The sequence below is a fragment of the Gopherus flavomarginatus genome, chromosome 6 (genome assembly GCF_025201925.1).
Source record: "Gopherus flavomarginatus isolate rGopFla2 chromosome 6, rGopFla2.mat.asm, whole genome shotgun sequence".
Lineage (NCBI taxonomy): Eukaryota > Metazoa > Chordata > Testudines > Testudinidae > Gopherus > Gopherus flavomarginatus.
In genome coordinates this window covers 29,297,970-29,311,213 of record NC_066622.1, presented here as the reverse complement: position 1 = coordinate 29,311,213, position 13,244 = coordinate 29,297,970, and the positions used below count along the sequence as shown (strand labels likewise).

General features: G+C 44.1%; 1 protein-coding gene across 4 annotated transcripts in view; it reads right to left on the bottom strand.

Annotated features, from left to right (window-relative positions):
• The window catches only part of SUSD3 (sushi domain containing 3), a 53,032-nt gene extending 41,740 nt beyond the window's left edge, over window positions 1–11,292 (bottom strand). Inside the window, exon 1 of one of the 4 annotated variants that reach the window (XM_050959213.1) lies at window positions 10,981–11,292. In XM_050959213.1, the coding sequence (XP_050815170.1) occupies window positions 10,981–11,068 (88 nt within the window). In that variant the 5' untranslated portion in view covers window positions 11,069–11,292. Of the gene's footprint in view, window positions 1–10,147; window positions 10,224–10,980 lie in introns of those variants that run through there. The other 3 variants (XM_050959210.1, XM_050959212.1, XM_050959211.1) reach the window with 3 other exon arrangements.
• Window positions 11,293–13,244: the final 1,952 nt, after the last annotated feature.

The following is a 13,244-nucleotide window of genomic DNA, read 5'->3' as shown; positions in this document are numbered from 1 at the left end:
GTTCTCCAGCCAGCTCCAATAACAATACAGTATCAGCAATGGGCCAAGACCAGTTTGCTGTGAAAATTATTAGGCTTTGCTTTTCACAACAAAGCTACTTAAACCCTCAAAGGGGCACCACAAAATGGTTGTGGTCGGGGGTGGGGGAAGTGTTGGAAAAGGCGAGGAGGTTTGGGCTTTTTTGCAAAACAGGTAAAAATGAGATCTCCTTCCCTGTTTCCCATCCTTAGACCCAGTGGTAAGAATTTTTCACATAGCCCTGATAGTGAAGATTTATTAACACTTACTTGATCACCAGGGCAATTTACAGAGCAGGCTGACAATGGAGATGGTAGCAGGAATGTGCTGCAAATAGTTCATGTATTAATATCTATTAGAACCTATAACATAGGTTTTTATTTTGTTTTACTTATGTGAATTGTCACCTACATTACAGCAGCTTTATGAACTCTATGAAATTCTGTAAAATTGGCAAACCTTTCTAGTATCATTATGAACATTTTGCAAAGACAAAACTATATTTTTATCCATGTTTAGCTATCCCTCCAAATGCCTCAGTAAATTAATCTTTGACTAGTTTTACTGTCTCTGAAAACAAATCATCATTTATTTCTTTCAGTGGTTAAACATTACAGCATATCCAAAGAAGGTCGGAAAAGATGTAGTTTTCTATTTTTGCTTCAGGCAGAGATTGCCTTCATAAATTGCCCAGGGTTGCAAACCCAGCATATCTTACTGAGATAAACTGCTAAATATGCACAGGTGGGTTGGTCCAGCAGATAGCTGATCAGAAAATACTTTTTAAAAAAAGCCGTTATATTCATCAGTCTTCTTTACAGTGCACTACATCATGCTCTGCTAGTCCAAAACACAATAACTCAACCCCATAAACTTGACCTGGCCTGTAGAAAGTGTCTGGTTGAAAGAAAAAAAGGGTTTAATTATAAACCAAGCAAAATATTATCCATGATACTATTGTGTATATTACACAGACACACACATATATATAATTGATGTGCCCAGTTAATGCAGTGGGAGCGATGAGCTGATCAGGTATGAGGGACTGAGGATTTAAGGTATGCAGTAGCCCTGGGGGAGAGGTGGATGAACAGAAAACAGTTATCTGAGCACACAGGATGGAGAAATGAATAAAAAATATATTACTATAACAATATCAGGATGTTTGCCATTTTTCCTTGGTTTCAATGGTTCATTTAATATAAGTGGTGGGATTCAAAGGCTGCCTGCAAAAGCTCTCTGATGAGGAAGAAAAGAGGGCCTGATCCTAAACCCAGAACAGACTATTATTCACTGGGATTCTTTGTAGTAAATATATATCAGGGGAAAGATTCAGTTGCCTGCTCTGTTACCTTTATAAAGGGAATGGAGATCCCAGCTAGCACAGAGCCAGCGTAGCTGCCTTCGAGACCTCACTCCCAGCAGGCTCAATTGCAGGAGCATGTTGGGGGAAGGGAAGGGGAGTCCCCAGTTGATGACCCCTTCCTTACAACTGAACTGAGCACAGTAGAGAACCTGGCTTCAGAGCTTTAATCTGCATTTGACGTATTATGACTCAGACCCTCAGCTGGTATAAACCAGTGTAGCGGGATTGGATTTCAGTGAAGAGACACCAGTATACAACAGCTAGGGAGTTAGCCCTATACAGAAGGGCAGGTCTAGCCTATCTGATGTGGTATGTTAAATAGAGTGTTGGTGTGTAAAATACATATATACAGGAATTAACACACCACATCAAACCAGATGTCTAGTCTGCCTCCGACAGTGGCCTTTCCCTTTTACCTCAGGATTGCCAGTTTTTTGCTCACAAAGCAGAGTTCCCTGCCCAGTGGGCCCTATAAGGAAAATTCTGCAGCCCATATTCTCTCCTGGGTCAAAAACTGCCTAGTGGAGCGGAGTGGGAAGAGACCTCAGGGAACTGGCTACAGCTCCCTAATTCTGAAACTGCCCTGGCCCCAGTATAAGTTAAAACAGCCTGGGGGCTGTGCCAACACACTCTAACAGGCTCCGGGCCTCAGCTGAGAATTAACAGAGTCAGTGCTGGCAGGCTATACCCTGCCCCAATGTGCTCCCTCCCATCCACTATACTGGAAGGAGGGGCAGCTGATGCATGAGCTGGTTAGACCACTTCATATAGGGTGACCAGATGTCCCGATTTTATAGGGACAGTTCCGATATTTGGGGCTTTTTTTTATATGGGCTCCTATTACCCCCCACCCTGTGCCGATTTTTCACACTTGCTATCTGGTCACTCTAACTTCATACCATCTGATAGCTCCCCTAAACTGGGGTAATTCTCAGCTGTTCAGTTAGAGTCAAGCGAGTCCGCTTTAAGCCACCTGAGTAGTGCAAAGAGGCAGGCTCAAGGGGTGAGAATTTTACCTGTATCTTCTCTCCCATGCTGGATACTGGCCTGTGCATGGTTCCTTTTGCTTTTGAACAATGAAGGCTGATCTTTAACTGGTTTTCTGTTTTAGACTGCTAGGTGTGCACTGAAGAACTGTGACCTAGCATTCGCACTTGTCAGCAAAAATGTCAGTGAATAATTGATTTTCTGTAGAAACCAGTGTTAGTTAGCAATAATATGTAATTTATTATGGTGATAGAAATCACTCATGTATTGAGAGCCTAACGAAACAGACTGACTTAACAATCTTCACTGCAGTCTTATGACTATGTAAATTTTTTCACTGCTGAGGTCAGACTTCAGGATTCCATATCCTTTTCATGGTGTGCGTGTGGATGTGGGTATGAGGTGTATAAATAAATAGATAGATACAGATATGGTGAGAATGTGTGTGTGTGTGTGTGTGTGTTTTGGTAGGAAAATAATACTGTTAACTGGCACAGAATTAACCATGTGCAAGGGTTTAAAAGCGAACAGCAGCTTGAGCTAAAAGCCATACAGGATGAATGTTTTATCTTTACAAGATCTGCTTATGGACTTGATTCTGCAAGGCGCCGAGTAGCTTTGATTTTAGCAGGAGTTGTAGGTGCTAAGCATCTTGCAGGACTGGATCCTGTAATAGAAATTAATGGATCCCAAGAGATATCTCTCCAAATCTGAGAAGAAAAGCCACAAATGCTGCACAGTACAATCCAATAAATGCACGTTTTGGCTTCCCTGATCACGAGGATTAGTGAAAGATGACAGGAACTGAAAGCGGCTTACTGCTGTTTACTACTGTAATGAAAAGGAAAAGCAAAGTGAACCATTGTAGATTAGTTTTAACAAAGCTGCTACTGTCCTGAGCTACTGTACCAAAGCAGAGCTGTCCCTTGCCCTTTCTTGCAGAATGTGTATTTGAGAAACTGAAGACCTGCATCCCTCCCAACTGCTCTTCTCCTTATGATTTAATTCATTTATTGTTGACTTTAAGAGTGGCATACAAGGGCCTGTGAGTCTGTGCTTTTAAACAGAAGAATACAATAGGATAGTCCACCATTCGTTTTTAAAATGGCAGTCAAGTATTAATCCATATCCAGGAAATGACCATAACAAGCCAAACACTGCAGTCCTTACTCACTTAGGCCCAGATTTTTAAAGGTATTCAGGCACTGCTGCACTCAGCATTGCAACACTGCAACTCCTGATGTAGGAGCCTAAATCCCATAATAGCCAATGGGATTTGAGGTAAGTGCCTAAATCCCTTTTAGTAATGACATTTAAGCTCCTAAATCAGTTAGGCATTGCAATGCTGAACTCAGCAACACCAAAATACCTTTAAAAATCTGGGCCTTTGGCAAAACTCCCACTGACTTGTATTGGAGATTTGACAGCACAATGGGAGTTTTGCTTATTTGCCCCAATCGTGAATGCGCCTTGCTTTCTTTTTGTGAATGGTTCGGCATTTTGTAGCTTATGCATTTAAAAATATCTATGTCATCTAATAAAAACAAGCAAACAAAAGAAAGGAAGCATGGAAGGTATGACAGTATTCCAACAAGGCTGTAAATCATTTCAGCATTATTCTTATCTGTTGATAAAGTCAATACTGAGCTGTGAAATAACTGTTGCTTGTCAGCTACTGCAATTGAGAAAAACACGTTAGAGTCTCCATGCTGAAATTAGCATGGGAGTGAATGGGTTCTACTGAAATAATGCATCTTTAATATGAAGAGGTGAATCCTGTACTCCTTAGTCTATATGGAAAATAATGGGAGTCTTGCCTGAGGAAGGAGAGCAGAAATTAACACTAGATACTTGACCAAAAGCATCCAGTTCTCTTTGATTTAGCTCTTAGGCTAGAAGTCTTGTGATGTCAGGCTCTCTCTCGGGATTTCAGGGCTTTCCCAGTTCTGACATGATGGGAACAGCCAAACCAATAGTTCTTTTGTATTTTATCTTCCTGGTGACACCAAAACCAGGAAGTGTAGAGCTATGTGACTTCAGATTTTTAAAACCTCAAAGTTTCAATCCAAACCAATTGGCTCCATCCTTATCTGAAACTCAGAAGTTGAGATGTAGTTCATCTGTATAATCTGAGTAATTAATTTAAAACTAAATCAGACTAAAGCACTGGCTAATATACTGCAGGGAACAATCTTGCATTGGCGGCCATGGGACTGGATGACCTAATAAATCTTGTCCACCTCTGTTTTATGCTGTTTTAGGATTTTATGACATATACAAAAATTGTAATAATTTTACCTTTCTGTCACATAGAAGATAAACCCACATACTTGTCAGCTGAAATACTGTTATCTTTACTTCTTTATCTTATATAATCAAAGATATTACTTTGATCTCAATGGGAAAAAATGGAAGACACTGCCAGCCATATATTCCAAGTTGTCTCATATTTTGCCCTGTGGAAATAGATGTTAAGAAGAAACCTGGAGTCTTTTTCTCCCAAAGTCTACAAAAACAAATGCATCATGGGATCACAGGAAAATAGTGAAGAGCCACTTGTCAGTCTTTGTACAGAGCAGAGTTGTTCATGGCTTTGAAGAAGAACAAGCTTACCTCTGGTCTTCCTGGACAAAGGAAGAGTAACCATAAAACCTTTGTGCACATGTTCTCTTGGCTTCTTCACTGATAAGGGTACCAACATACTTCAACACCTGCCTGCAATTCTATCAAAAAGCTCTGAAGTCTCTTCCTTGGGGTGCTGCTACACTAACCTCCAACATGAAAAGGTTCCATGCAGAAGATCCACAAAAGAGCTACAAACTCCAAATCAGGGAATGATCTGGTGAAACACACAAGGAGTCAGGGCAAAGCCAAAGTACAGCTGTGCATACCCCACACTGGAAAAACAAAGGGCCAGATCCTCAGCTGCGTCAGTGCTGTGCATTGCACAGCAAGGGTGGTAAGAAACCACCATTACATCTCCCTCCTCCCTGTACTTATGCAATCAGCCCAAGGTGTAACTTACAACAGCCTCAGGGCTGCTCTGAGCTGTGTTTGGCTCCAAAAGACCTTAACGGGCTATTCAAGCAGCTGAGGGGGCAACAGAACAGAAGAGCACTCTGACCATGATCCCTTTCCCAACCCTGACATGCCACACACATTAGGGACCACAAACTGGGGGCAGGGCAGTTACATTGGCTCCTTCCACTAGGAGGCTCCCCAGGTAGCTAACTACATCAGCATTCCAGATACTTTTTCAGAGCAGTGCAAAGGAACTGGGGCATTAGAGGGGTGAACAGTGAATATCTGCCCACCAGTATAAATACTAAATATAAATTTATGCTGCTCTGACTAGCATTAACGTGTTCCTGTCAAAGGTCCACGCTGATATGGAAGAGGTAGACTTGTTTGTGGATGTTCAATCACACAAGCGCTGGCGTCGGGGAAAGATGTCATCTCAGCTTTGGCAAAGGTATCTGGAACAGTCTGCCTCATCTATCCACGCACTATGCCCTTTACTGCCAACTCTTCCATCCCAATATGTCTAGTAGTGCAGTACTCCGCATCTTCCCCAGCACAGTTTCTGCAATACTTTGATCTCTTTGGTGTGTGGCTCTAGCAATGCCCGCTGCTGGTAATACGTATTTTTTCTTGTGACTGAATAGTACAATACAGACTAACATACATAAATCAGGTTTAAAGCACCTTTTTGAGGATCTTAGCCCACTGCCCAACATTTTATCACAAAGGAGAACATAACATCCTCTGTTGGAGTCTATTTTAGGTCAAGGTGAGATAATGTGCCAGAAAAACCTACACTCAGAAATCTGGGGAGGTAGTATCATAAAAAGTGGAGCTTGTTTGAACTTCACAACTGGGAATTTTGAGGAGCTGTAACTCCCTTTGAGTTAAAAATCTTTTTAAAGAAGTTAGACTGTGCAGATGGACATCTTTTAACTTTTCTTTAGTCTTTTCTCATTAACATATTAATGCAAACAGACATGTCGCATCACTTTTCTCATGGACTGCAAAAGGGATGCCTGAGGGAGTTTGTCTACATAGATCATTATCACCAGCTTCTCATTTGTGGTCTGGAAGTTTACAGTGAAGACACTCCACTAGCGCAGTATGAAAAATGATCACCAGTAGTATGAAAGAGGAAAAAAGATCTTGCACAGTACAATAGTTGGCCTGGGGGAACTCAGTTTATCACCAGCAGTCTGTATATATAATTTCTCCTACAAATATCCCTGCATAATTTAAAATGAGACCCTATTATTTAAGTGTCTCAAATAAAGATATAATTCTAAATTATATGACAACTAGTCCATGATAATTAACTTTTGGTTCACTATCCAAACCACTAGTGCAGATTTAAAGACTGTGTCAGAGTCAGCTAATTCAATGAACATTTTTATGACAATGAACTGGTATTTAACTAAGATGAAATTCACATGGAGAAGGGAACAGAACTGTTCAGTAGCCACAGAACCTGGCCCAGGGATAGATTTCACCTCACCAACTTTTACACACATACGAGTGCATGTTCCCACACACACCCACACACAGGGTTTGCCAGCCTGAAACAGACATTAATTACAGCAACAAAATGCATTACTGTCAACACAGTTATTCTATATTAATAACTATGAATTGTTGTTTAAAACATTTACTGAGGCCTGCCATAAGTGCAAGAAGATGGGCTGGTTTGATAACCTACAGGTAAGTGTTATACGCTACGAAGCAATTAATTAATTCAAAGCCAGATTCACCCTGGTGGAACCAGACTTCTGGGGTGAAATCCTGGCTCAGTGAAGTCAATGGGAGTTTTACCACTGATTTCAGGGGGGTTCAGGATTTCATCCATTGGCCACACTGGCAGAAGGTCTGAGCAGGATCATGATGGGACAAGCCACCTACAAGCCCTGTTTCACTTGTGGGCCCAAAGTAAAACCCCCAAACTGACCTGACACTCCTGGGGAAGTGTCATAAACAGATAGCAAAGGGTTAACACAGGGAACCAAACACCTGACCAGAGGACCAATCAGGAAACAAGACTTTTTCAAATCTGGGTGGAGGGAAGTTTTGGGTGTGAGTTCTTTGTCCTTTGTCTTGTGTCTGTGCCCTCTCGGCTCTGAGAGTGATCTTTCTAATCTTCTGTTTCTAAGTTGTAAGTACAAGGATAGTAAGACAATAGGTTTATATTGGTTTTTTTTTTTTGTATTTACATGTGTGTAGTTGCTGGAATGTGTTAAATTGTATTCTTTTGGAATAAGGCTGTTTATTCACTTTTTTTCTTAAGCAATTGACCCTGTATATTGTCACCTTATTACAGAGACTATTTTTAATGTCTTTTTCTTTTTTTTTTTATATAAAGCTTTCTTTTTAAGACCTGTTGGAGTTTTTCTTTAGTGGGGACTCCAGGGAATTGAGTCTGCAGCTCACCAGGGAATTGGTGGAAGGAAAAAGTCAAGGGGAAAATCTCTTTGTGTTAGATTTACTAAGCCTGACTTTGCATACCCTCTGGGTGAGGGGGAGAGATTAGATCTCTCGGGACTTGTGTTTCCAGGACTGGAAGCAGGGAATCTCCTAGGGTCATCCAGGGAGGGGAGCCTGGGAGGAAGTAACAAGGAAACAAGGGGAGGAGGTTATTTCCCTTTGTTGTAAGACTCAAGGCATCTGAGTCTGGGGGTCCCCCAGGGAAGGTTTTTGGGAGACCACAGTGAGCTAGGCACTGTATAATCCCTAGCTGGTGGCAGCGATACCAGGTCCAAGCTGGTAACTAAGCTTGGAGGTTTTCATGCTAATACCCATATTTTGGACGCTAAGGTCCAGATCTGGGAAAAAATGTTATGACAGGAAGGGAGCAGAACCACACAATTTTACAAAAGTCAGTGATTAATACTATTAGCATAAAAGCAGAGCAATACAATCTGTGTTTACACATAGCTCTTAATTCTCAATACATGTTTCCTAGAACTTGGTTATTTTTAAAATGAATGGTTCTAATAAATCAAATGAATGGTTAAACATATGTAGTGGACATAATGTAAAGCATTACCAAAAAATGCTGGACCAAACGTGTCTGATCATTTCTACCTGTATGCTAAAATCAGATCACCAATATAGCCTGTTAGAACCACCCAGCAAATTAAATCAGTGCAGCATAGCATTCTTGAGGACAAATCTGAATTCTGAACAGAAAGGATGGGATTTTCAAGAGCACTTAGCACTTGACTAACTCTGCTCTCATTAAAAGTAAAATGCCCTAAATATTTTAAGGCCAGATCCTGCATCAGGATCCATTAGCATCCACTGAAGCGAAAGGGACTCTGCACAGGTGTTGGGATCCATGCTGCCAGATTACATTGCAGAATTGGAGCTTTAATTTGTGCCTTAAATCTTTTTTCAACATGTAGGTATTCTATTCCACTAAATCATTGTGCAAGTCAAAATGAGATGTTTTCATTTTCTGCCAGGTCAATCTGTAGCTGTCAGGAGATTATTTCATTTTAATAGAGCTTTGAATCTGATATTACAATGAAGATGTATTCCTTTCCCCTTTAAAGTGAGGCTCTCATTTCATATGTCTATTAATCTAAGCATTTCTTAGACACCCTCCACCACATTGTCTAATATTTATTTACATACACAGACAAATAAGTTGACTTCAAACTTTTTACCATAATTTAATTCCATTCCATTATATTTAAAGTTCAGTAACATTCTTTCTAGAGCAGCCTACTTAATAAGGTTAGTCATTGCAGCCAGCTTGTCCTCCATGCATTAGCTTAAAAATATGGTGCATTCCTATCATGTTTGTTTCTTCGAAATACTTGCACAGATCAAACATACCAGTATTGAATAACCAAAAGTGTATAACAAAGTGAGTAAAGTGAAGTCACCAGGCCTTTTGCCTTAGTAAGGACTGCAAGATCAGGTCCTTAATTAGTACTTCAGCATTTTGTTAAACACATTCAGATATGCTTTGCGTCCCAATAACAGAAAATAGGATCTAGCATATGCAAGCTGTTAAACTTAATGCAAACCAAGGCAATGGCTGTTGATACCAAATATTTAATGCAAACTATCATAGCAGGCAGAGAGATTTATAACAGAATTTTTCCTCTAAAGGCAACATTGTTTATTACTATGATTATTGTAAATGGAATCACAGCTCTGTAAAACATCTTGCTAGTGAACATGCTTTACAAGTCCCAAGCAAGCAGCTCGCGTTTTTCTTTCTAACTATATTATGTCGATATTCCACCTTATCTTTTTCAAAGCTTTTAATCCGAATAGAGTCTTGACAGCTTTTCAATACAATTACACCAACATACGTGAACCTTTCCAGCCATCACTACCACTAGAAGGCTATTATGAAATGATTACCATGGAATTGCAGCTGCATTACGTCCAAGTCATTTGCAGAGACTCTCTTTAATTTAAGTATCAAAGGGGTAGCCGTGTTAGTCTGGTTCTGTAAAAAGTGACAAAGAGTCCTGAGGCACCTTAAAGACTAACAGATGTATTGGAGCATAAGCTTTCCTGGATGAATACCCACTTCGTCAGACGCATGCGCATTCTGTTAGTCTATAAGGTGCCACAGGACTCTTTGTCTTTAATTTAAAACTCTTTGACTTATCTGAAAAACTTTGAGAGGGTGGTGGCTGGTTAGCAGGGATGTGTCAATTCTTACAGGAATGAATCCTTCCCCCATTGAAGTCAGTGGCAAAATGCCCACTGAGTTCAATGGTGCAAGCTCAGCATAATTACCTGCATAGAAAGAAGGAATTCTGTGTAGGAGGCGATGCCAACAGAAACAGAGATGCACCCTCAAATGGAGTACTCAGGCCTCTCCTCTCAGATTGGCCCAAACAGTAACTCATCTTTGGCTTTGACTGAAAAAGTACAGGAAGCAAAGGTGATTACTGCAAACTCCCTTCTTAAAAGACCAAGGAGCCTGCATCATGCTATGGTCCTCGCCTGAGAATAAAGGAATTCGTTACTCCCAGGATACCCAGTGCCTTACGACTTGGTCCATTATTGTCCTGTGCTTTTAACACCGTGTTATGCGGGTGCATCCTTGGAGCTAAGAGTCCCAAATCCAGCAAACGGAGCCATGGCTACAGCAGAGAGTCAGGAAGCCAGTGTCAGTTAAGACCAACGTTTGACAACGTTTGACATTCAAAAAGCTGCTCTCCTCCTCTGGCTTGGAGCCACCACGCAGCTTGGAGTGCAAGTTTGAGATGTGTCTCAAAACCGCACTGGAGCTGAAGTGTGACCCGGCTGGGAAAAAGGTGACCCCAAAAAGCTGAACTCAGAGGCTGCTCCCTGTTTCCTGCAAGTGGGGTGAATCCCCAGCAACGTGAATACCCCCGTGCACAGCTCTGACCCTCCCTGCTTCCCCGGGAGCGCAACAACCAGAGGGAAATCAGCCTCCTCGCTCCAGCAGCAGCATCCCCCCACGCCCGGCTGATTCCCCGGCCCCGGCCGCCAGGGTCCCTGCGCGGGGCACAACCACTCAGCCCGCGCGGGGGGGCTCTTCAGAGCTGGAGTCACCCGCTCCGCTCGGCTCGGCTGAGCTGCTGCAACTCCGGCTCCCTTACCTGTGTCGTTATTCGGGGCATTGCGCCCGCCCTCTCGGGGCCCGCCCGCCCTCGAGACGTCCAGCCCGGAGGCGGTGGCCGCTTGCATGGCTGGTGCCCAGGCTGGGGCTGGGGCTGGGGCTGAGCCAGGCGAGCTCTTCCCGCAGGTGCAGGGCTCGCCGCCTCGAGCTCCCCGCAGCCCCTCGGAGGCGGAGCGATTCGTCGCCCAGCAGGACACGCGGCGGCTGCCGGCTCAGGCGCGCTGGTCTGTCCCGACTGCCCCGGGCGCGGCGGGAGCGCAGCCGGGCTGGGTTCGCCCCTCCCGCCCCCAGCAGACAAGCTCACTTCTCCTTCCCCAGATTCGCTGCTCTCACTTCCCCTCGCCGCCTGCGAACTGCAGCAGCGGGCCGGCACCTGGGGGAGACCCCCCCGCCCCCGAGCTGCAGAGCTACCCGCTTGCCCAGGCTGCAGGAGAACCGGCTCCTTCGCGCTCCGGGACCCCTGACAGCTTGGCAGGCAGAGATTTGCAGCCAGCCAGCTCCCCTGCTGCTCATCGAGCCGGGCCAGGCGCGACAGCGGCTCCTCAGCAGCGGGCACTACAGAGGCTGCGAGCCCCGGCCTGACACTTAAGAGGGGAGAGAGGGTAAAGGCCGGGGAGAGCCTGAAGAGCAGCTCCCCAGCGCAGCCGGATCTGCTAGAGAGCAGTGGGCACCCACCTCTGCAGGGGCTTGGACGCCAGCTTGCTCCATGACTTGGCTTTTTGCCCATTGACAGGGCCACCCAGAGGATTCAGGGGGCCTGAGGCAAGGCAATTTCCGGGCCTGAATAATACTATAGAATACTATATTCTCATGGGGGCCCCTGCAGAGCCTGGGGCAAATTGCCCCACTTGTGCCCCCACCCCCTCCCGGGCAGCCCTGCCCGTTGATGGCTGTCGGAACTTCCAGCCGGTGCTGGGACGGCAGGAGGGGGCTCCTGGCAATCCACAGGCCAGGGTGGGACCCCCTCCCGCTTCCTGGATGTCACTCTTAATCCCTGGCCTTGGCACTGATAACATAATCCCCGCCGCGGCTGCCGGGGCCTGGTCTGGCTGACTGGCTGGAGGAAGCTAAACTGAGCTGAGGCTGCAGGCAAGTGCCCCCTGCTTCCATGGGATACCCTAGTGATGAGGAGAGGGACGTCCCAGAGAGTGAGGGCACCAGGCCTGTGTGCTCTCAGAGGGGCAGATTACACCCATCTGTAATATGGCGATTGGCATTTCTTGACTCAGGAGTGTGCTCGCACATCCTCAAAAACAAATGGGAGGCAAAGGGAAGGTACAGAAAAAGGAGACTGCAGGATCAAGAAACAGCAGCAACACAAAGATTGTAGGTGTATCTATGCAGGCAATTTTACCGGCTATGGCTGTCTTTCACTTCAGCAAGTGTTCCCTTGAGTGGCACCATCTAGGCACCCAATACTGCACTACTTGACAGCAATGGTCATGACCGAGAGCAGTAGAGTTTCGAGAGGTCCCCCTATGCCACTGAGCTGGAGAACTTCAATCTAAGCAGATAAGGCTGACAAAGGGTGGGAGGAAGGAAGCACTATTAACATTTTACACATGGGGAACTGAGTTGCAAAGATTAAGTAACTTGTCCCACATTTCTCAAGGAGCCTGTGCAGACCCTAGTCTCCTGAGTTCCTGTCCAGTGCCTTAACCACAAGATCATCTTTCCTAACTTTAATGGGACATCAGCCATCTCTATACTACTTACAACAGTGTTACCACAGGGTTTGGGGCCATTGCCGGATAATATTGGAGCATTTTTAAGGATGCAGCTTGACTCATTATTTCAAAGACCTCTACAGAAGGAACCAAAATTTCCCATCTGTTCCATATCACGATAGCAATAACCTCTTATTGTGCTGCTGCTACAGACTGTGTCATTGTTTCCATTAGTTCTAGCTCTGTTTTCCTAGTGTAGATCAGACCCTTCGTTCCCTAAAGATACTCTCAAATACAAGCTGAAATCAATACAAGTTTCTGCCCGAGAACAATGATTTTGTTTGCTACATTTTATATATTTAATGTAAGGTTTAAAGCTAGCACCCTACAGAAGCTTCCAGTGAAGGAAGAATAAGATGCTTGAAGTTATTCTTAGTATAAAGTACCACCCATTAAGACATATTGGCCTAGATTCTCAGCCATGCTGAGACTACTTTGTATCCATCTGCAAGCACAACATGGTTATAAATTCAGCGGGTCCAACAACTGGAAAATTTCCCCATTGCAAGGGGATCCT